General features: G+C 45.0%; 1 protein-coding gene across 1 annotated transcript in view; it reads right to left on the bottom strand.

Annotated features, from left to right (window-relative positions):
• Nucleotides 1-961: 961 nt before the first annotated feature.
• Nucleotides 962-24,834, bottom strand: part of LOC135909903 (ubiquitin-conjugating enzyme E2 Q2) — a 38,220-nt gene continuing 14,347 nt past the window's right edge. The window contains exons 4-8 of the mRNA XM_065441921.2: nucleotides 23,400-23,515; nucleotides 20,236-20,386; nucleotides 19,525-19,908; nucleotides 10,739-10,805; nucleotides 962-1,465 (exon numbers count right to left, since the gene is read on the bottom strand). Coding sequence (XP_065297993.1) covers nucleotides 1,434-1,465; nucleotides 10,739-10,805; nucleotides 19,525-19,908; nucleotides 20,236-20,386; nucleotides 23,400-23,515 — 750 coding nt within the window. The 3' untranslated portion in view covers nucleotides 962-1,433. The remainder of the gene's footprint in view (nucleotides 1,466-10,738; nucleotides 10,806-19,524; nucleotides 19,909-20,235; nucleotides 20,387-23,399; nucleotides 23,516-24,834) is intronic.

Here is a 24,834-nt window from a genome sequence, read left to right as displayed (position 1 = left end):
AGATGACCTACTTTGCCTCCCTAGTTCTGACAGTGGGCGGAAGGTAGGGATACCTATGCATATCCACCCTTAACGCCATGAAAAACTGCAGACACACATGTACAGTCAACTTACGTTAATTCGACCCTCACGGGAATGACAGAATTGATCTAATTATATGGCGGGTTTATTTAAACAAGATGCAGAAAAAAGGCTAAAAAAAGGATTTATTTGGCAGTACTTGCGCAATTCTAACTCCTCCAAAGCAAGTGCGCGCCAACTATGTGTGTGCCCTAAATAGAAAATTAATGTAGAAATGGCATTAAACCTTCTAAACTAAGTACATATCGAATGTGCACCTGTTTTTTTTTTTTTTGCAAGAAAAATGGCCAAGGGTCTAATATGCATTGCACGGTGGCTGCCAGTTTCAAGTCAGCTTCGCCGCACATTTTTAGAAGTCCACGTCAACGCGATACATCTGTGCAATGCGATAAAGCATATGAACGCTGCAAAAGCAGTTTCGGTTTCGTGTCTGAGTGCACCGCACAGGCAATTTTCGGTCCAATTTTTCCAAAAATGAAAGGCATGCATTAGAATCGGCTAAATGTCCTAATCAGATATTGTGGGCTGCAGCAATTGCTTGAAAATGTTTCTAGCGCAAGTAAAAAACCACTGTCTTCGACTGAAGATGGCCCTTGTTCAACATATTCACTGTCCTCAAGCTCCGCCATGACAGACGCTGCCACTGAAGAGCTCGCTATTCAGGTTATCACAGGGGTCAGGTGCGAGCATCCCAGCTGGTCAAGTTTGAATTATCTGGGAAGGGCCAATTTCAGGATCAAAATAATGAAAGTATGGGCCCATAGAATTGTGTGGGCACCAACCAAGATCTTCGGTCTAGATCAAATAAAAAAAAAAAATCCAAAAGCCAAAGTCAAAATTATGGAAGTCTGCTAATAAGAAATTCCACACAATGCCGGAGTTTGGTTCTCCCTTCTCTTTTTCATTTTATTATCACACTAAAAAAAAAAAACTGCAGAGGAAAACCAATGAATAAAGAACATTACATTCGGCAGGGGAAGAAGTCCATTGTGTGGTGTGGGGCGTGTGACAAAGCAGTCCCTGGGATGGGCACAGGAAGGGGAGTGATGCAACTGTGTGTGTGTGTCTCTCTCGTGTATGTATGTGTGCAACAAACAGGAACTTTCATCAACTCTACACAAAACAATTTAAAACAAAAGGAGGGCTTGCGGCAGTCTTGGTCGCAATGTGTGCTTCTGTCACGACTGTACGAAGCGGGCACTATCTTAACGACCCAGCAGTTGTGGACAGGCTCTTCTGTTCACCCTCTTTACACATCCAAATAATGAGACTGACAAGGGGGGGAAAAGAAAGGAACAGCGACCACGGAGACGCCATTACTTCTTTATGTACATCCGGCAGCTCCAATGCACTCATCCGTCTTCCTTCGGAGGAGTGAACCAGCCTGAAAGCACAAACAGAAAGAACAGGGACCTTTGGCAAGAGTAGGATGTCATATTGTAGTAGACCAATTGAACACACAGTAACAATCACTGTTAACAAATCTGTCTGTGCAAGCAATGCGAGGCGATTCCAGAAGAGATCAAACATGCGTCTCCACTTTATATTTTCTTTGTCCGTTATGTCAGGTAGAAACATTCAAACTACATGGAACCCAAAATTTTATTCCCGAAAATTGTTCCCAGTAAGCCAAAATATATTTGAAGGTGGTGGCACAAACATCCTCCTATTGCTTAACGCAATGTTTTACAATTTCACAGCAGAGTTAAATACAAATTAAAAACATGTCGAAAAATGTTTCTGCCATTTTAATACACTTCACAGTAAATTGGTTTCATACAATTTTTTACTGTCCACAGACGAAAGAAATTCCAAAGATGGCCCAAATCGGAAAAATTTGGAACTTTCATGTGTCTTGGGGCGTTTTCCATTTCCCAGAGAAACTTGAAAAAAGTGTCAAAAATAGAATGTTCTCTTTGCAACATTTATGCAAAATGTTGTCTTCCTACATGAAACACAAGAGAAGAAAATAATAGTTAAATAAACAAGTTTCTATGTTACACTAAAACCTAATTGAACCGTACCCACTTAAACAGTAGTTTCGTTTTAAAAGCAGTAAAGTCAAATCCCCGACTAGACAGCAATTGAACATAATGCATTCTGTATCAGCATAAACCGTACCAGCTTACTGCGTACGTATCGGTTAACACGCAGTGCCTCCACTTTTCGTTGCGCAATCACAGCGGTGCGTCGTCCCATAAAGTTACTAGACAGTTTTAGTTTAGCGTGCGCTATTCCATTGCGTACGCTAAAAAATAGCGGGTCGTCACTGCGCATGCGCTGAACGCTAAACGAAATAGCGGGTATAGCGGGCGTACGCAACGCAAACGAGTTAGCGTTAGCGTTTTTGCGGGGTTTGCGGAGTTTGCGGGAAACATGGCGGCGATCCCAGCTGCCCGCTTCGAATTGAATTTGGCGTTGCTTTTGTAAAATGCACTTCGTTCCTAGCAAATGACTGTGTAAACGGCTTTCGCTTAGTCTCAGGCCGCTTCGACGACAGAGTATTATGGATAACTTCGTGGTGTTTTCGAGATCGCTTCTCGTTTCAAACGAGTCGAAGCCTAACGAAAGAAACGTTTGAGATGTCAGCGCCACCTATCGCTACAGGCGCGAAATAGCCGCAACGACGGAATATGGCCTCAGAGATCCGAAGATATAGTCGGCCAACTAAAATTGTAGAAAACGTGCGCTGCTTAGCGTACGCTAAACTAAAACTGTCTACTATACTGACTATGTGTCGTCCCCATCGGGCGGCCCAGCAGAACAACAAGCCTCAGAGATCGTAACGGCCTTGAAGCATCCTGTTCTCTGTGCACACTGTGCATTTGCGCACGTTTGCACATGAAGCCGCATCAACATTACCATCATTCCGGCGCCGTGTCAGAGAGCGTTGTGGCGTCGTGCAAGCTGCGACTCACGTCTTGCCGAAGCAAAAAAACATTGGATGCTCAGCACAGAAGAAAAAATGGACATCGTTCGTGCTATCGAACATGGCATGAAGTTGGCGCTGGCACGCAATGTGACACTAAGCTTAGCGTTACCGCTGCTGCGACTGCAAAAAGATGTCTGCTACGAGGTTCGAGTGTTTGCCATCGTTGCCTCTGTTGTTGCCTTGTCGCCTAACGACAGTGATGAGGATGACACGGAAAGCGACAGCATGGGTGATTCAGGCCCTACAGTGGCAGAAACTGCGCGTTATGTCAGCTTCATGAATGCAATTGTCGCAACGAGAACAGCACCCCACGACTTCTGTAGCGCTACCACGCCCTTGCACGGATAATATGCAATGCCAATGAGGAACTTGCCATGCGAGTGTTTGCCAAGAAGAGGGGTCTGGCTGAAAAGCTGGCTTGCAGCTTCAGCAAGTTTGAGGCCATTGTTGTTGCTAGGCCACCACAGCATCAAACAAAAATAACACTTGTCACGCGAAGTGAATAAATACTGCCATGTGTTTGTCCTTTCATTGCACTTTCTCCGAGTTCTGTTTTTGACAGGTAAGTGGGCGATCTCATGCTATTTCGGTTAAGCAGTACCACCATTTAGTACTACTTTTTCCAAGCTCCAGCCAACTACGGTTTAATGACATTTTATTGTATTGTCAGATTTTATTTATGTCTAGCTGTGCGAGTGGCAGGTTGCCGCCCTCTAAAAGTGCTAATTCGTACCGAGTTTGCAGCCTAAAACCTCTATGGGCATCGCACCTACGCCTCCATTATTCGTTTGTCAACTGCATGCAAGACACCACGAGTGCATGTTGTGGCTAACTGCCAAAAACTGCCTGGTGTACACAGTCAATCATCTGCAAGCGGCATCAAGGCAGGCTAATCCGTAAGCAATGATGTGCTTTCATAATCAGCAGGTGCACCAATATGGAGGTGTTACTTCACCGCCTGCTCCCCATCCCCCCTGTGCAATGGATACTGGAACTTTCTTCGGCACCACCACATGCAACTCGCACTGCCTTTCTAAAAACTTATCCCAGTCATTTATTTCGTTTCCAGGTATCACATTTTCCGCTTCGCTCCAAAGGTAACATCATCCTGTCTTACCTCAACTTTCAGCTCTCCGTTTCAGCTGTCCGAAAAAGTGCAGTGAGGCATGACTGAGCCAAAGGCTGCCGAAGTTGCCTAATTTATAATGTTCTGTCAGTACCTTGCTGATGCGCTTTCTCATACTGCAGAGGTCACTTGTGGCACAAGATGGACACTGTCCTTCAATGATGAGCATGACACACAAGTCCTCACAGTAAAACCTTTAGATGGCTTTGTTCACGACACATGAAACCGCAAGGCATTCTGGAAGCTCAGTTTACGACAGCAGCGCAGAGAAAGCGACAGAAAGAGTGCAGTGCTGTTCAGTAAAGCATTTCGACTTGGTCTAGCTGTTCACTACACGCAATTCATGCGGCTCATAGTTTAGTCCGAGTATTCCGTGCCGATTGTTTATGCGTTTACAAGAGGAAGAAAATTGCTAAGAAAAAAAAATTCATTGTGCAAGTGTTTTGAATGGTTCCTCGCAGAAGCTATTGCCAGAGGCTGAGGATATTCATGACATCGACGAGGTCTGCCAGCCCTGCTTTACGCGCCTCAAGGAAATCCTGTCTTCCCCAATGTGACACCCGCGATGAAATAGACAAGGCATTCCTTCAGGAAGAAGTGATTGACGACTTTAACAGCTGCATCCATCTTCCTTCTGATGTTTCACCATTGAAGCCACCATCTCCCATTCACAAACGCAGCAGATGGCCTTGCGGAAAGAAAAAAAACGGGCCGAGACTGAAAGCGCCATAGTGACGAAGATACGTTCAACTTTAAGCACTGCATACGGAAGCATCAGTACAGCTGAACAGTCTATGACAATGTCGTGCATGTGCTGGCTGGTTAAATAGCTCAAAGCAAGCGTACGAGGCTTCAAGGTCTCATCGAAAGCTTCTCCATCTCTTAACCATCATGCCACCAAAAGTTGAAAACAGATGTATTCAAAAGGCAACCCCTGCTGTCGTAACGTACATGCTCAGAAAAGCCAGAAATTGGCACGAGGAGCATAGAATGTGGTCAGATATTGATCCGTACAAGAGGTCAAGATTAAGCCCATTGGATGTACAAGCTGCACTCGACTACGTCACCAAGGACGAACTTGGGTGCCCTCGGCAGAGCCTGAACAAGAAAGACATTGTGTCAGTCATGGCGAGAGAGAGTACGTCTCAAAGCAGTTTATGGCACCTTTTATCCGCGAGAGGAGGAGGAGGAGGAGGAAAGAAAGAGAGCAGGCAGGGATTTTAATCAGAAATACATGTGGCTGACTACCCTACTTGGGGGCCAGGAAAGATGGAATATAAAGAGGACGTCTCAAAGCAGTTTATGGCACATTTTGTCCGCGAGAGGAGGAGGAGGAAAGAAAGAGCAGGCAGGGATGTTAACCAGAAATGTATCTGGTTGACTACCCTACTCTGGGGGCCAGGAAAGGGGGAATATAAAGATAAGATAGAGAGAAGGGGGGTACCAAGGAAGCAGTGAGCTCTATCACACACGCCGAGAACCTGAGCGAGTCAAAGGCGTTCACATAGGCCAGTCTATCACGAGACATTCCATATGTTCAAAGCAGCTCACCCGAAAGTGCCATCGCCCTTGTCAAAGTTTTACAGCCTGCGTCCAAAATGGGTGCTGCTAGCCCCACAAGGAGTTTTCATTTGCGTTTATTACACTAATGCCAACCTTTACGTCTCCGCGCTTGGGAACGTAACCGGCATGGAAATTGCATGGGAAGGCATAAAATCATTGTGCCTTTGCTGCTTCCCAACCACGCACTATGAGTTAGGTGAATGAGGGTGCTGCCCATGGAGTGAAAGCCTTACTTTGGCTACTCTGGAAATGGTCGACGGACAAGGTCACATTTGCTGTATGGGAAAGGAGTGACTTGATCAAGAAGACGTCATCTCCAACCCTTTTTGTGAAAGAGCTCAGCAAATGGGTGACAAATGGGTTCCTCACCAATACATATGCTGCACTAAGCCATGGCTATTCACGAGGCAAAGAAGTGCGAGCAGCGTGGAAGCATTGTTCTGCATTTTCATTTTGCAGAAAACTGGACTGTCCTCTCAAATGAAACACAATCGTACCATCGGCACAAGAAACAAATCTCCACTTTCACCTGTGTCATGCGGACATGCGCTGTCCGTTGCGAGAACTCCCACTAGCCAGCTAACAGTGATTTAGCACTTAGATACTAACTGCAAAGGACGCGCAATAAATTGGTGTTGTCACAAATAGTGTCGAGTTTGTTCTCTTGTGTCCCACAAAACAAAGCAGAAAACATTCTCTGTCCCTGCCACAATAAGAAACTCAGGTAAACCTTCCTTCATTTGTGGCAACCGTTGCCTTTTTCTTTTTAAATAGATTAAATGTTAACAAACCGGAACGAGTCATCATGGCACTAAAGCCAGTATGCTCAACATGGGCCACTTTGGCCTGTTATATTTTTTTTATAAAGCAAATGAGGAAACATATCGCACACACGTTTTGCCCGACATAGGTGGACTTCCATCCAAGATTTTTTTTTTAATTGAAAGCGGAGTTTCTTTCTTCTATTATTTTTTAAAATCAGCCTTTTTAAAAAAGCTTGTTTATTTAACTACATTTTTCTTTTGTGTTTCATGTAGGCAGATAATGTTTTGCATAAATGTTGCAAAGAGAACATTCTATCTTTGACACATTTTCAAGTTTCTGAGTGAAATAGAAGCTGCACCAAGAGACATCAAAGTTGCAGAATTTTTCTGATGTCGGCCATGACTGGAATTTGTTTAGATTTCTTTCGTTTGTGAACAGCATAAAGAAAACTTATGGAACTAATTAACTATGAAGTATTAAAATATGGAGAAAGTTTTTTCAACAAAATTCTTTTAGTCTGCATTTATTTCAGCCGTGAAATCGGAAAATACGGAGGTAAGCAACAGGACGACGCTCGTGACACCACCTTCAAGTGTCTTTTTTTTTGGCTAATTGGCAACACTTTTCGGGAATAACATTTTCAGTTCCATGCAGTTTGAATATTCCTACATGACATACAAAAGCCAGAAAAAAAACAAAATATCAAGCGGACATATACATGCATGTTTAACCTCTTGCGGAATCACGCGCGAGTGAACTCTTTCACAGGCCAGTATGCTTACACAAGTACAGCAAATAATTCATTTGCCTCTCACTTTAAAGTGTCTAAGAAACTCGAGATTATGCAACCTCCAGCACCAAAGCACGGGAGGGACAGCGCACACGAAGCCAAAGCCTGGTACTTGCACCCTCTGCATGTTACCTTCAAAATAGGGCATGTGAAATCAGCTGGGCTAGGAGAGAATCGAGTGTTTGACCATTTGCCATCATTTTTGATCATGTTTGACCATCTGATCACATTTGACCATGTGTGTGCACCGGCTTCCATTTATTGCCTCAGTACTCGTTTGTGGTGGCAGTGAAGTTTAGTTATACAGTACTGAAGTTGCATATAAGCACACTTCATTATATTGGGGTTCAAAATACGTGGTGTTCTAAGAACAGGATGAGAATTTTGCTATTTGAAGTTTGTTATATCAAGGTTTAGCTGTATAAGTGTTTTATCACGAACTGCAGTGGGATCGCAAGCAGTCAGCTGTGGATCCAACAGCAAGCTAGGCTTTCTGGGCCTACTAGGCCCCCAGTGATCGTCGACCAATTGGCAGCTGTCAGCAAAGGCGACGCTGCAGACAAAGTACCGTGGTGCAAAGTTTGGTGCAACATGCTTTTATTGACGTTGGTGGTATAAAAAGAAAGCATTACGCCAAGTATTCGAAGCGTGCATGTAGGATTTCCGTTTGTAAGGGAAGCTTGCACGCTGCTTGTTCATCTGTTCCGAATGTGATCCGAGTTACTGTATGCAGCAAGTTGGACTCCCGATGCGTTGTACAGTCGCCGACCGATTTTCCGGACTCCGAAAATTCGGACATGCCCGATTATTCGGTCAGCCTCGAGGCACCGCCATTCTCCCCATAGACCATAATGTATAACAACTGCCGAAAGTTCGGACACCTTGCAACCTCTCGTCTGATTTTTCGGACACTCCTTGACCCAACTCGGTCGAGAGCACCATGCACCGACTCTGACCAGTGCATGGTTCGACTTGCTGAACGCCATTTTTGTTTCGAACGGAGTTTCCTTGCTGCTCCACGGAGTGGCACTACTGGAAATCCCCGCTCATCATCATCGTTTCTGCCTGGTTAGATAGAGTGGCTCTGCAGCAGTTCCGGTTTCAGCTTAGTAAGCCATGTCAAGACAATCCAACAGCTGATTTGTTTCTTCGCTGACGCTGCAAGCAGGCCGTGTTTTTCGTTTGTGCGACTGGTGTCGGCACGGTGGTGTTTGCTTAGTGTGCTGTGTCGAGGTTTCGGTGAGCCAACGCGGCATACGTAAAGATAGCGTCAAAGGTCTAATGGCGCCGACAGTGCCCGCGCAGACTGCGCTGGGGAAAGCCGGCAAGCGGGTGCCGGGAGGCCTAAGACTTGTCGCCTTCCGATGTGCTCCCTACTGACGCGGAAAATGTTCTGCCGAGACCTGCGCAGTGGTTGCATTGCGATTCCGGACACCGTCTCATTTGACAGTTTCATGGGTGCTGACACTGCTGTATTGACATGCGCAGAGCTCGACGACGGCAAGATCATTCGTCAGGTTTCTGCTGCACCGCTGGAGATGACGCACCATGTGCTACGCTGCCGTCGCATGCGGAGCGTGTACAAGCAGTGCTTTCAGCCGCTAATAGTGACCGTACGACCCTCTCCGAGATTCAGGCTTATCTGATTGCGCGTAAACGGAACAGCGTGCAACGGCGCATTCACGATTTCTTCCAAGCCTACTGCCGAGCCCGAATAAGTGCGTGGAAATAAAGGATTTCTTTTTTTGTTTCTTAATCTGCTTTTTCGGACACCTGTTTATTCGGACATTTTCGCAGTCCCCGTGAGGTCCGAATAAACGGTCGGCGACTGTATAATGATCCCGAGCAAATGTGCACCATGCGTCTCCTCGCAGCTGGGTGTTGCAATTATTGACTTACTTTAACAAAGAAGCTGTTAGCCTCTGGTTGGACAGGATTTCTCGCAGCAGCGTCCTCACAAACACACACACACACACAAAAACCTTCGGCAACAGAAGCAAAAAGTGCACGCATTCTTTGGTATCACGCATACAATATACAGTTCAGCATTCGTTTCTATAAAGAACAAGCACGAAACAAGCATCCAAACCACATTATTGATGATATGTTTATTGGTACGCATACGTTTCCGCATACGTTTCCACTAAAGATTACTGTTGTGCAAAGCTGCCACAAAGATGGCACCTTGCAATGTGGGGAGTGACATCACTAAGCTTTCATATATTAAAGAATCATCATAGTAGCTCATTTCATTGTTGTTGCAGCACCGCTATGGGTAGGCAACGTAGAGCTAGGACTCCCAAGGAGCAGCGTGAATACAAGGAGCAGCAAAGGGAAAAGAAACTGTAATACAACCAGCTGCAGCATGCTGCTGCCAGTCATATTGCCATGGAATTCTAGTACAGGGGACGTCCGCACATCCACAGTGGCTGAATAATGCGCCGGAAAAAATGAACTATAAAGCATTGCATGCCCCCCTCAAAAGTTGTAGTGGTGGTTTTCAAACAGCTTCACTGGACATCCACTTCCACAGGGCCAGGATGGCAAGTCAATTTTTCATCTGGGGCTCATTGTAATTTAGAAGGTGTGCGCATATGTTCAAGTATGAATATCAACTGCTATGGCAAAACTGCTCCAAAACAAAACAACATGAATAGATCAGTGCAAGAAAAAAAAAAAAGGAAAGAGAAATAAATGGGCTCCTGCCATAGATACAGCTGATGGATGCCCTTTCAAAGATTGCAGCATACCTGGCAGCCCCACGCTGTCTTAAGCTAAGGCTGGAGTTTCAAGACCCGAAAAAGACTGGTGTCGCGCAGATTGCACCTTCAAACATAAAGTAATGTAACATATAGAGTAAAGCAAATATTATCGCTGACAAGAGCTGAGAAGTTCTCAGCCATGAAAACTAATTTTAGACAACTGTAGGCAGAGGGACCATTTCTAGCAGATGGCGCATGCTTGACATTGGGCAACTGTGTTCCAAGGGTTATGGAACTCAGAGGTATGTGCGACAGCTCTAGTTTGACAAGTGACTTCTTGCACAGCTGGAAAAAAGAGCTAGCTAATTAAATATGTGGCAAATTTTGGGTCACTTGAAGGTACAAAAGCAAAATTTCACCTGGAATGTTTCTCTGCAGGTTCTAGTAACATTCAACATATGCTACACCTAAACATCTGCATTAGCTGCAGATAATGTTGGGACTTCCCTATAACTTAAACATGGTGCAAAAACTGCTTCCCAAAGTCACAAAAGCTAAGTTCAACATGAACAAACTTCTAGAGATTAAACTGAAATTGAAGTAACACTGCCTCTCTGAAGATGGTGCACAACAAATGTATTGCCATGTTTTCTTTCTTTTTTTATATTCATTTGATCAATATGCAGTGTCCATCATACAAGTGACAGAGTAAGCAGAGAAATACTGTGCAAAGAACACTTGAAAAGTCATTATGTCTCATGCACAGAAATGAGTCATACCATTTTTCTCGTGGATCTGAACCAGTGACTTAAAGGATGCCTGGGCCCGTGACAGGCTGTACTGTGCCTGCAAAGAAAAGGCAACATTGTAGGTCAGACCACAACCAGCTTAGCAGCACACTGGTTTAGGCTGAAGCAAGTGAAATATTTCACGGCAAGGTATAACACATACGAAGAACCTAGCCCAGAGTGCATATTTTAAGCAATTGGAAGTAAGTCACATGTACACCACATATCAGTCTAAAAAAAGTTCAGCAAAACACGTGGCAAAACATAAGGGAGGAAAAAAACCTAGAACAATGCATTTTTAAGTATACAAACTACATAAATGCTACTGATACTGCACTTCCACAATCCGCAATGCTTTGCTGCTTCAAAGCTGCTAAATTTTGCGATGCTAGAATTTTAAAACACTGAAAGGCACCACCATCTAATGTTGACAACTACAACCAGAAGCAAGCTGACAAACAACTTGTCAGTGGTTCACATTGCAAAGCACTTTTCCTTACGATTATATAAGGATTAAAACCCATAGAAGGTTCCAAGTGTGCTTTTTTTTCACTGATAAGCATAAATGAAAATAGTATCATGAAAGGAACTGTGCCTTAATTTACATTATACAATGAGAAGAAATTGCTGAAATTTTTGGCTAATGCATTGTTGTCCAGCTGTAGTGGTACTTTCAGAAACAAAACCAGATTCAATTATAAGTTAATCTGGATTTCTTGTCAACATGGATACTGCATCTGCTAGATATCCTTTTTCAACCTCTTTTGCCACAAGTGCAAAGTCTGTTTAGTTTGGTTTGACACTTTTTCACCATTTTATAAGTTAGCATAGGTAGCAATGACTATATTGACTTAAGAAACAGACTTTTGCAGCTGCACCATGTCAATGTGGACGATGTGGCCTGTGTATAATTCCATAAATATATGTTTGGGTGGTAGTTTAAATCCAGATAAGAATACCAAGTTACAGAAATGTTTAAATTTCCCAGTTTATGCCAACTGTGGACCTTTTACTGCCCACCACCAAGTTGAACACATTTTTCAAACGATCAGCGCATTAGACCGACATTTTCAGGTTCCTTTTGTAAATCTACAGCGAACTCTTCTGACGGACTGCTTGAAGCTATGAGAAGAAACTGATGCCCATCTACGAATAGTGCCCCGAACGAGAGGCTGGTGCCCAGCGTGTTAGAAAAATAGTGGCTGTGAACAAACAACGCTGGGGTCATCTTGTGAACCTTATTTCGATGATAAGACAGTTTGTCAGATTTTCCGGTGTTGTGCGGCCACACGTCTGTTTTAACGAGTTCCACTTATAAGAGATCTGCACCAATTTTGCACATAACCATAACCATAACCATTCTCTGACACCGGACGAAACAGCACAGATAAGGTGTACTGGCCTAGGTGGTATGGCAGTGACAAAGATTCGACACTCGACAATATGAGAAATGGGCCACAATGCCTTGTGTAAAGCTTGCCACCAATATGTTCGTACAAGTGGCTCATTGGTGATTGGTCCAAAAATATAGGACATGGCTTACACTGATGGCCGTCAGTCTAATCCACAAGTGGCGTTTGCATTAGCGATATTTGTTCCAACTTATCAACCCAGCTTAAGCAATGTTTGTGTCCGTGGGAAACCAGCTGACAACCACACAAAGGGCATGTGCCATGCGAGAGTGTGTGTGCATATCGCTTCTCTGATATGATGGGCCTGCCTTTTGGCGACTAATTGTCCCGATCTTCGCACATGCTTTTCTACTCTCCATATGTGCTGCTTTAGTAGCTGTTTCCTCTGTCCACCGCATATATGGGAATCCTCCTCTTTCACAGCATGACGGCAAGTGTCCTGCCCTGGTCGAGTAGCGGCAAAACATTTTGGAAGGGACACATGCGCAGCCACATCTCGAGGAAAAACCCCAGGAAGAAAAAAAAAACACACAGACACACACACGAACACGCAGTGCTGCAAACCCTAATGCCTTGCTGCAACTACACATGTGGCTCTACATCAGTGCGGTGCAAAAAATGTGCATAGCATAAGACCGCAACTCCACTTTAAAACAGCAAGCAGCCAGGGCTTCATCCGAACTGCACTGCGAACCACGTAGTTGCTGCCTTTCATTGATGGCTAGTGAATTTATAGAAAAACCTCAGCGTTACAGTTGGATGACACTTCAAAAACACCACGTTGCTGACGAAGTCTTTTGCAGCATTGGCCCTCACTTGCTGGTGATGGCAGCGCATGCCTGACTTCATTTACTTGTTTAAGCTGTGGTAACACTGGGTCGATATGTGATCAACAATATGCTGACGCCAACGATTGACTGACTATCGAGCACAGTGTGTTGCTGGGACCATTTTATCTAACACCAGGCCAACAACAACACAACAGACGAGCATGAGTTGTAATGCAACAGGCTTTCTTGATGACAACACCGACAATATGAGCATGCCAACCATCGCTCAACCGAGCCCTACACGATCGGCCATTGAACCGACACTGCAATAGCCACAGTGCCTTCGCTTGTATATACTACCATTAATCGCACTCAAAATGAGTCAACCTTTAGCCACCAACCCCGAGCTGTACTTGTCACAGGAGTTTGTACCAATATCGCCAATGACGAGTCACACTCGTCCTGCCTGATTTTCCACTCCTTCCTCTGCCACAGACGTATCACGATCGTCAATTGCTTTGCTTGCAATTTTCAACCCTAGATGGCAGTAGTTGTCTATGAAAAACCGCATTTTGTGCCTTTCGCACGTGTTTTAAGCCTGGCAACAGTCATTTCATAATGGTGCTTCGAAAGAAGAATGCCGGTGGCGGATATGCTCTAAGAAAAATAAGTGCTTCTTGGAGCAGTACAGAAAGCAACGTTAGTGACAACATGGAATTTGTGTCCAACCGCGACTCGGACGTTGTCTTTACCCTGGATATTGCTTCAGATGACGACGACGGTGTTGCACTGGGCAGTGCACGTGTGGCACGGCGTGAACACCAATAACCCACCACCTGCGCCTCCGTGGTTTCCCTTCTCTTCAGTACCCAGAATCTTGCAGCAGCCCACTGATGAGAATGACATTCTCGGCTGGTTTCATGTATTTTTTTACTGGGGCATCATTGTTGTAATCGTCATAGAGGCGAACCCTTATGCGGTAGCGTACTTAGCTGCTCGGTGTTCTACATGGAAACCGGTAGACCGCATGACCTTACGGTCTTCCTTGCATGGATAAAATTGCAGGGTACTGTTGGCAAGCCTCAAGTTGAGATGTACTGTCCAACAAAGGAAGTTTTGGAGACACTAGTATACAGGAACAGTCAGGCTTTGTGCGACACCATGCTTCAAAATCTACCATGCAAAGAGCGACTATTAATCATGAAAGCTTTTGTTATGACGAAGCAAAGTCTGTGCAATTTTCAGTGTGTTACCGTGTATTGCATCAAATAAATACTTCCGACTTTCAGTACGTTCTGAACGATTACCACAGCATGCATTGAGGGAAAGCCACTCTCAACAGCAGTTTTTTTTCTTTTTTTTAAATTTCTGTACTAATTCTAGACAGAAATCAATGATGTAATATATCTTCAGAATCAGAATTGCACGAAAAAAATTATAACTACGTAAAAAAATTGGCGAGTTTGGTACGTTTTTCGGAAGCGAAATTGGCGGTTAAAGGGTTAATGTGCCTTCATAGTTGGAGTGTACAAGCTCCAGCCCTCTCAAGCCATGCACATGAAGTTTGAGCTAATGTGGATCCTGTTTAGCGATTTAGGGCTGGCGCTGTCGAGTTCATGCACTACTACCAGTGGACCTGAATTGAAAAATAAGCAGTTAGGAAGAAGGAAACTGCGTCTGTAGCTCAGTCCTGGCCTTAGCCATTTCAACTCTTTACTTTGCACAGAGCATATGCAATAAGCGGCAAGCGGTAACACAGCACTGTGCCGACATCTATGTCACTGTTCCTGAATGCTGCGAGTCGCATTCGTAACATAGGCGGGTGGGTCTGTACATGTTGTTATGATGATACATTTATTAATTCCAGATATGCATGTTTATGTCTAACAGGAAACAAGAAACGCAGCATTTGGTACAGCGGCATAAACAAATGCCTCGCTCAGTAATTACCAACGATGTAAGCGATGGGGTCGCATTTTCGTGAGGGAACGACACAGCCTATAAATGAGCACTTATGCCAAGCACAGTTCTTTCTAATACTTTATGGTATGCGCAAACTGCAAGTATGATGAAGTTAAAGAAAAGCGAGAATCAGTAATGACACGCCATAATATATGTACAGTAAAACCTCGTTAATTCGTACCTAATTAAACAGTAGTTTCATTTAGAAGTAGTAAAGTCAAATCCTCGACTCAGCGGCCATTGAAAATAATGTGTTTTGTATCCGCATAAACCGTACCAGCTTATTGCGTACATATCGGCTAACACGTAGTGTTTCCGCTATTCGTCACACAAACACGGCGGTGCATCGTCTACATCGGGCGGCCCAGCAGAACAAGCCTCAGAGATCAGAACAATGGCCTCCAAGCGCCCTATGCGTTTCCGCGTGAAGCCACATCCGCATCATTTCGGCGCCGTGCCAGAGAGCGAAGAGAGCGTTGTGGCGTCGTGCAAACAAGGACTCACATCATGCCGAAGCTCAGATAAAAAAGATGCCAGGTGCTCAACATACGACGAAAAATTAGACATCATTCATGCTATCGAACGGGACACGAAGAAGTCGGTGCTGACATGCGACAGGGATGTACTGTTGACCATGGCGTGTGGCATTTGGAATGTGAAGCAGCTCCTCGGCATTGCTGCTGTGACCGTGAAGAGATGTTGGCTACGAGGTTCGCGCCATTGTTGCCTTTGTTGTTGCCGAAGTGTTGCCTAGAGACAGTGATGAGGATTACACAGAAAAAGACAGCACGGGCGTTTCAGGCCTGGCAGTGGCAGAAGCTGCACGTTACGTCAGCCTCATGAATGCAATCATCGCAACGAGAACAGCACCCCGCGACTTTTGCAGCGCTACTGCCTGTGTGCACAGAGAACATGCAATGCTAACGAAGAATCTGCCATGCAAATGTTTGCCAAGAAGAGGGGGCTGGCTGAAAAGCTGGCTCGCAGCTTTGGTAAGTTTGAGGCCACTGTCGTCGCTGCCAGGCCGCCGCAGCATCAAACGAAAACAACACTTTTCTCACGCAAAGTGAATAAATACTGCATGTCTTTTTCCTGTTTCATCGCACTCTCTCCGAGTTCCGTTTCTGACAGGTAAGTGGGTGGTCTCATGCTATTTTGGTTAAGCAGTGCTACCGTTTCATCATCGTCATCATTATCATCCTGGCTACGCCCACTGCTGGGCAAAGGCCTCTCCCATACTTCTCCAACCACTCCTATATTAATACAACTACTGTTGAGTACATACTTTTTCCGAGCCCTGGCCAACTACGGTTTAACGAGGTTTCACTCTATCAGGATCACAGTTGCCATTGTTTAAGTGGCTTGGCCACTCGTATTGACTTATCTCAGTGCAGAACAACATGGTTCATATCCGCAGATATGTGTGTTTTTCTACGTTTCGACATTATATCAGTGATGTGCCGTTTTCCCAATATTTGAAGCTAACAATGAATAATCTCTGGCTGTAGATGTTGATGTAAACAAATGCACCACTTTGGTAAATTCAATACAGAATACTGCGCTCTAACACTTCTTGAATATGCGAAATTGCTAAGGCATGTGTAAAATAAATACAAAAAGTGAGGTGCAAGTGCAGAAATCGGCGACTACTGTCTCCAAGGTAGCCACGTCGGCAGACAGAAGGAACTCAACATGCCTTTATCGGCTGCACTATTAGCACAACAGTACTTAGGCTTGCTCACCTAGTGGTCAGGGAGTGCTACATGGCTTCCAGGCATAGCATGCTACCCCAGAGAAGGCATTAATAATTAATCGCAATCCACGAAACGCACAACCGAAGCATACTCAACAAAATACAGTGAATCCTTCTTAATATGCACCTGGCAGGAAGGCGGCACAACTACACACTAACCGCCATGTGTAAATTTCGGTCTCCTCGCATGCAATGCTGCAGTAAATGTTGGCCAACATAAGCACTACCAGAGTCCTTCCACGTTTTTCTGGTCACGAAACTCCGCCGTCACGCTATGGGAGAGGTTCATATGCTGCCCAAAGGTGCCGCGACGCGGCGCCACTGTGCCACAGAGGGCATCGTTAGCGTACCAAAACGCGTGCGCAGCGCAAGGCGAGCTGAGTGAACGGGTGTGTTCTGTGCATGTGCTGCGTTATTTTTCGAGTGCTGGGATCTTTAGTTGAAGTGGCGGGGTGGGACAACGATGCCGAACACGTGTTGCAAGTAACAGCTGAAGAAGAAGAATGGTGGTATCTCTAACAAGCCATTTAAAAAAATTGCTGTATTTGTGATGTGGCTACTTGTGTTCGTTCGAGAGTTGTTTAGCCATTTGTTATGAAATGCTTATGCTTTACACTTTCTTGTTTATAGAAACAATCGATGATGCATTCTGTATTTATTGCCACTCGTTTGCTGGTGTTTGTTTCCTGCCCCCCAATGCATATCTATCACGTTGGATGTTATTTCTTTATGCTTAATGTATCAGTGTCATGCTTTAAACAAACTTCTTGCATTGTGAATGGTGGACCATTCGTGACCGGACGCCTCTGTGCTGTCTGTATTTCGCTCCGCTTATTTTACATGATGAATAAATGATCGTGCTTGTATGTTGTTTTTGCACCAACACGTTTTCTTTCTTTTCTTAATCGAATTATAAAGTTTTCTTTTCATTTTTCGACCATGGTAAGAATATCAGGACCGGTGATTGCAGCATTTTAACATATTGTAAATAGTTGCGCATTAGGAATCAAAGTACCTAGTCTCGTCGTTTGTGCGTCGAAACCACGAGCAGCGTGAATAAGTGCTAGGCTTACCGACGCTTCTAAACGACTGCTTGCTTAGGCAATTGCCTAATTACAATACAGCTAGTTTCAACTGTGCAGGTCCTAACACTTCACGTTCACCTTAACCCGTTGGTAAAAGCCGCACCGAAGACATTTAATAGCGAAGTTTGTCTTGCATTAATCCTACCTAAATCTCATTCAGAAATGGCATCGCTTTGCAGAGAAGTCTTAAGCGCACGGAGCAGCTCAATTTCTTTTTCTTTGTCATTAAGTATTCTACAGTAGCAACCCTTTGCAATAACAATTTCATTCTTTGGATCTCCTTATAAGATACTGCCCACAGTCAGAGTCCTTCACTGCCACAGTTTAACAGAAAGTGAACAGCTGTGCTCGGCGAACAATCTGGCGCTATGCGCAGCGGAGAGTTGGCGCTTATTTACGGGTAAGCGGGGGTGCAACAGCCCATATGTCCGCATCTGGTGATAAGTGGGACCACTGGCGCTTTGTTGCCAATGCGCGGTGTTTCATTTCAGGCAAATATTAAAAAGCGGAGCCCACCGAAGTGTTGAGGCGAACGGCGATGATGAAGAAATCTGGACCGAGACCGCCCGGCCGTGTACAGCGGACGCATTTCGACGGGGGCGAAATGCAAAACACCCGTTTATTTAAATTTAGGTGCATTTTAAAGGATCCCAGGAGGTCAGAATTAATCCTGAGTCCCCCACTACGGCGTGCCTCATAATCATGTAATGGTTCTGGCTCTTAAAATGCCAGATTTATTTTTTATTTTATTTTTTTTTGGTCTGAGACCGCCGCAAGCTCTATGTTATGAGCGGCTTCTTTTTCTTCCCGAGCGCTCATGTCATGGCAGAAGACGCGCTCAGGCAGTAATTTAAGCATATTCAATGTTAAAAATAGTTGCGTGAAACTAAAGCGACGGTTGAAGAAGTTGAAGAGTCCAGATAATCGAATGTAGAGCAGGTGGCTGTCCAAAATATAGGTCATCCTTACACCTTATGTCTATGAGGCTCTTGGCGGTGCCGCGATGCTGTCTGAATTACCGAGCAACTCTGAATTATCGGTGTCTGATTTACCGGTCGGTGACTGTATTTACACACAGCAAAAAAGGGAACTACCTCCGAAAGTGACCTTACGCGTACGTGTTTGCTTCATGGGAGCGTGTGTGCAGTTAGCTTTCTTCATGCCCGTGCCACTCCTAGCTGTGCAGAAGTGCGGCCCCAGCAGCACGTATTTTGTAGATGCATAGACGGCGGGCTGCTTTCACTTCTGCAAGCGACCGGCATCACCCACCAGCTCGATTTTATTTCGGTTTCCCGTTGCCCTCTTAAAACATCACACAATACGAAAACAACAAAATGCGATTCGGGCTACCAGAGCACCACCAGTTCAACGCACGTCAGTGTGTCGTGCCGCAATGATCGGTGCGATGTTTTGCATTACGTAGATGTCAACGAAAGTTAAATCTAATTTCTTCCGCTACTTCGGATCGTAAGTTTTCCCAGTTTGTAAGTTTCTTCTTTCTCGCAGATTTTCCAAAACGTATAAATGAGGTTCTACTGTATACTGTAGTTTATACAACAAATGCATAAGTGTGCAATGCAACCTTTTTATAATGCTGCCATTAAGGCAGTCAGAAAATCACATATCTGTAACTATACATATTAGTATCCCGGCGATTTTTGTAAACCTTTTATATAGAATGTAAAGAGTGGAAGTGACTGCAGTGAAAGGGAACATGCTAGAGTGGAGTAGAATGATGCTAACTGGAAGCAGCCTTTCCTTAGGTTACAAGTTGCAAAACAGCATGTTAGCTCACCTTGTTGCCACTGAACTGGATGCGGGCTTTGCCCTTGACCAGTGTGGCAGCTATCTGAAGGATGATTGCCTCGACTGTATAGGCACTGCTCCAGCCTTGCCGCGTCAGTAGCTCCATACAGATGGCACCACCGCCTAGCACGTATCCACCCGAGATCATGGGGTTGACAACACGGATGAAGGGTGGCTCAAAGGGGTAGTTCTCTTTGAAAAGAATGTTGAGCAAGATGTGGTCCTTGCCCTCCTTCTCCTTCAATAAGGTCAAGTCACTGTGCAGTGGCGAATCAGAGTCCACAATGCGAAGCATCACATTCCACTCATACAGGCTGTCATTCACCAGCTCCACACAGAAGACGCCTCGCCGGTAGCTTTCCGACCGGTACACCTGGGTCCCAAAACAGAGACTTCTTAGCAACTTTTCCATGGCCAGGTTTGCGAAAAGCACTGACATGAAGCACAAAACACATTGTAAACCCGCAAAGAGCAAAATGAGCACATCTATGTGACGATCTTGAAAAGATTTCAAATTTTCTATTTGCTCAAACTGTTTCTTGGCCAGCCATATGTGGAGGCTGATATCCACAGCTGGAGGAACATGTGCTATATAACATGAGACCATGAATGTTTATGCCCATACCCCATTACCAACCCCACACTCCCACAAATATTTGGTAGCACAAGAAGTGGGTCAAAACCTGTCGGCAATGCTCACCTCTCGGAGCTCCTTCATGAGCCTGTCGGTGGCCTGCACCGAGCCTGAGACTGAACCGCGCAGGTAGTCCTGCCGTTGGTTCTGTCGCAGCCGCTCTAGTGTTGCATGGTTCTCCATACTCAGGTCATCCTCCTTGCTTTTCTCCGACGACCTGAACCAGCAGCAGATAATGCACACTTAGCCTGGCAAGCTACTGCGCACACGCATGCAAGCTTTTCAACAACTTCAGACACACGGCTTCAGTAGGAGCCAAACTAGTCTCCAGTCTTTGCTGATGTACTCGGTCACTTCCACAGAACCAATCATTCTGTTCAAAGACATAAAAAATGGCTGTGGCTTAGGTAAGGTTAAGCCCAGGATGCGAAGCATACTAGCCTTTATTTTAGTTGTTGAACCACTGTTTAGCCTGGTGAACTGCTGTTGCTTGGCTATATTTGGTTCGGCTAGACGAAGAAACAACTCATGCATTACTTCTTCGCCTTCAAGAGTGGAACACGACAGCGTTCCCGTCAACCCGCCAAGGGGTGTAAGACAATGGGCTACAGGGCAGCGACTACGCGCCCCGCATTGGACGCGGTGAGCGTCGAGCAAAGCAGCGTTCGGCGCGGCAACGAAATGTGCGCCTGAGCAAGAGATGCACGCCTTAGAAACAGCGCGTTTCTAAGGCAACACCGCATTCACTAGAGGCGCTTTTGTACCGCTTTGAAGCGTTGTACTCGTGGCTCAGTGGTAGCGTCTCCGTCCCACACTCCGGAGACCCTGGTTCGATTCCCACCCAGCCTGTCTTGCAAGAGTTGAGCCAAAGCCACTTCTCCTCTGTCGTGACGTCACGGTGTCACGTGATTTCATGGTCACCGCCGCGCCTGAGGAGCTGGGTTGAGCCCTCGTAATATGCTTCGCATAAAATCAATCCACAAAGCCATCTACATCATGGTATTGCATGGATAAATCCATTTGACAGATTCACCTCTTTCAGATTACAGGAGCCCTTTTAGAGCGCCATTTCCACCATGATCGATAAATTCTAAGCATGTGTTACTGTAAGCCTCACAACACTCATGCAGGGACTGTTAGGCAATTACTTTGGAAGCAGCCACTGTTTAGAAGCATTTCTGAATCTATGTGTAGCCAGTCATGCCACTCTTCTATTGCCATTCACATCCATTTATACCAGTGGCAGCATCCAGACTTCAAATACAGATGTCCAAGAGATGATCTTAAATGAGCTGAAATTCAATGTGCCAGCTGTATCAGGAATGCATTTCAAATCTGGAGTTTGTTTTAAACAAAGTGCACAATCTTGGAACACCTTTGGGAGAATGCTAAAGGCGAACAAAATCCATCTAAAGTGATAGAGTAGTCGTACAAGTACCCAATGCATCAGTTTTATGGAGAACAGAGCATTCAGATCCAAGGAACTCACGACGTAAACAATGAACAGGATTGTCAATGCCACTGTAAAATAAGACATCAGCACCTATGATGTGTGTTTCGTAAGTACAGTAGAACCTCCTTCATACGTTTTGGAGAAAAACGCGAGACAAATGTACTAACTGGGAAAACACAGAATCCAAAGTAACTAAAGAAACTTAAAGATTCAGCTATGTTGCCATCTACGTAAAGTGAAGCATCACACAAATCGCTACGGCACGACACGCCAACGGGCGTCGAACTGGTGGTGCACCGGCAGCCCGAGACATGTTCTCTTGTTTTCCTGTTGCATGGTGTTTTTAGAGGGGGATGGGAAACCGAAACGACTTCGAGCTGGTGAGCGACACCAGATGCCGCCAAAGCGAAATGCAATGCCCACATCGCGCTACCTGCAGCAGGGAATAGCGCCACGTTTGGATTATTGCCTACTAAAAGCTTGAAGTACGCTACCAATGGCACTACGCACCACGCACTGTAAAACATAGGTGAAGGCGCTTATTGCAGTAGGTTTGGTGGTGATAGCTGTAAATGCCGCGTGCAACGATGCAACCAGAGATATGCTTGTACCGAAATAAGAAACTGTGCGTGCCGTCATTTTCATGTGAGATGAGCGGTTACATACTGTTCTCAATCGTGCGCGCCTCGCGTCTTTTGCTCATGTGGGACTTAGCGGCCGGGAAACATGTACGATCTCAGTCTGCAGCAGGGAACGGCACCATGTTTCGATTATCGCCTATTAAATGGGTGCACTACGCATACGAAGGCACCACACACTGTGAAACCAATAGGCAAATGTGCTTATCGCAATAGGATTGGCGGTGATAGCTGTGAACACCGCGTGCGATGACTCCGGAGATTTACTGGTCCTGAAATGAGAAACTGAGCGTGCGCCGGCACTTTCACACAAGATGGGGGGCGGGTATTGTGGTGAAGCTGCCGCGGCAGGGAGTTATATGGTGTTCCCGACTGCACACACCTCACGCATTTTCTTGTTTACATGGGATCTAACAGCCGGAAAACGTATCAAACAAACAATCACAGTGTGGTGACGTACTGAACGGTCGTGCCGAAAAATTATGTATTCTTGGGGGACATATGAAACAGTAAAAAATGTGCGCAACTCTACTGGGTGATTTTTGCATCTTCTCGATTGTGAACGTTGGCGCTCAGAAAATTTACACAACGGAAACGTATCAACACAGTTCTACTGTAGTTGGTAAATTTCAGTTTGCCGCTAGAATTTACATGGCATATTAAAATAAAGGTAAACAGAATTCGGCAATTTTGCAGGGCTTTCCTATAGGGCTCATCAGCACTAACTCATCACACTGCTTTTCCAGCATTTTCCATGAGAGTGTGGCAACATGTGTGCAGGGCTGTGGCTCAAAGCAGGCAGGTGTGCCCAGTAGAATGTGATTTCCTTCTAAGTGTGGCTTTTGGAGGTCAAAATTGGAGGTCAAATTTTGCTTGAGGTGACATTTGCTTTACTAAGAGACCCAAATTCTATGCTGTGCAGAATATGAATTAAAGAAGAATTGTGAGGCCTAAATTTCCACAGCAACCATGTCATCTCTTGGCAGAAAATTAGAAGTGCTGCAATGCTTCTACAATGGAAGCATAGCTATCTAACTGATTCACTGTTTAATATTACCGCAAACAGCTTGCACACACCTGCATGCACGTGCACAACAAAGGGAAGCAAATTGTTGAATACGGCCAAGAGGTGCACTGACCCCGTGTCATCGTCTATTTCCATTTGCATGTCGTCATCAACATCTGTCTCATCTTCCTCCTCCGAGTGCTGTTGAGGTGCCTGTAGCAGGTCGGGTAAGTTGCCAACGTCCGATTGCTGCGTGCAAAACAGAAGTGTGCCATGGATCACATCCCAAGTAGTGGGTTTGGTTAAGCCGCCTGCAATTCCATAGCCATTCGTTACGTGGCTGCGTTTGTAGAGGGAGAAAAAAAAATTGCTTCACATGCACCCAGGCAGTAGTACAGCCCTAAATTACAATTTTCTACCCAGTGCAAAAAACACACGCTTCTTATGTCCACACAAATAGACATAAGCCCATGTCATCCCGTGGCAATACTCCCGACCAAACATGAGATTAAACTTTATCTTATGCAACAGTTGCAGAAAAAGTATGTATTAGTGTTCTAGCCCTTTGTATGTATATTTACCAGTGTACCCTGCCCCTCCTAGTTAGGCCACAAGGCCTGCAGTATGACGTGAACAATAAATAAAATAAAAACATTTCACCGAATGACTGCAAGCACTTGAGGTCACAACACTGGTGTGATAAGGAGTACTGGCACGGTTATTCAAAAGGGAATGTTTCGAGCTGCCATCCACTTCACCATTTTAACCGCTACACGAACTCTGATCACATGAACTACAACACTATATGCGCAGGAAGACAGGGTGTACAAAGCCCCCAGCCATCTCTGCTTGCCCGTGCATGGTCGCCTCTTGCCTTGGCAACCACAGCAGATGACCTCCAATATACAGCATGTGGGTCGCCATGTGAATATGAGCTCAGTCACGCGGGAATTCGTGTGCAACTATGGCTGGGCTAGATCAAATGAGCTCCAACACAGGGCACACAGGAAGATTGTGCGCATGAAGTCACCTGCCTTCTTGATGCGTGGGCAACTCATTTCGTCCCACTTACACTTTACTCGGGACAGCATGGTGATTGCAACGACAAAAATGTACCTAAAGTGTTTGTATAATTGCCCTCATAATAAAGCGTGCCTAGCTTTCATAACAGGCACACAAATCTATAGCGTTTCCTACAAAAATTACTATAGAAGGAACTCTGGTGCTGCAATCATTTACCTACCATGGAAACGATGGGTAGCATGGTACATGGATTTGCATTGTCGTCAAACTAGTGGCTTCAGACGTTCTTGGGGTAGTATCGTGTTTAATTTCATTAAATATCCAAAAGTGCTATTTTTTATAACGTATAAAGGCAACAAGTTTCTGCACACATGTATAATCATCGCGAACTGTTGCATTTATAACAATATTTGTTATAAAGTAGCAATCTGCAATATCACAACACCGTTTGAACCCAGATGGACAATGTTTTGGCATATCCAATATACCGTTGTGCCAGAGCTGCTGCTAGTAATTTTTGTAGGAAACTACGCTCACATCTAAAT

Source organism: Dermacentor albipictus, chromosome 1 (assembly GCF_038994185.2).
Source record: "Dermacentor albipictus isolate Rhodes 1998 colony chromosome 1, USDA_Dalb.pri_finalv2, whole genome shotgun sequence".
Classification (NCBI taxonomy): Eukaryota; Metazoa; Arthropoda; class Arachnida; order Ixodida; family Ixodidae; genus Dermacentor; species Dermacentor albipictus.
This window is presented reverse-complemented; position numbering and strand designations above follow the sequence as displayed.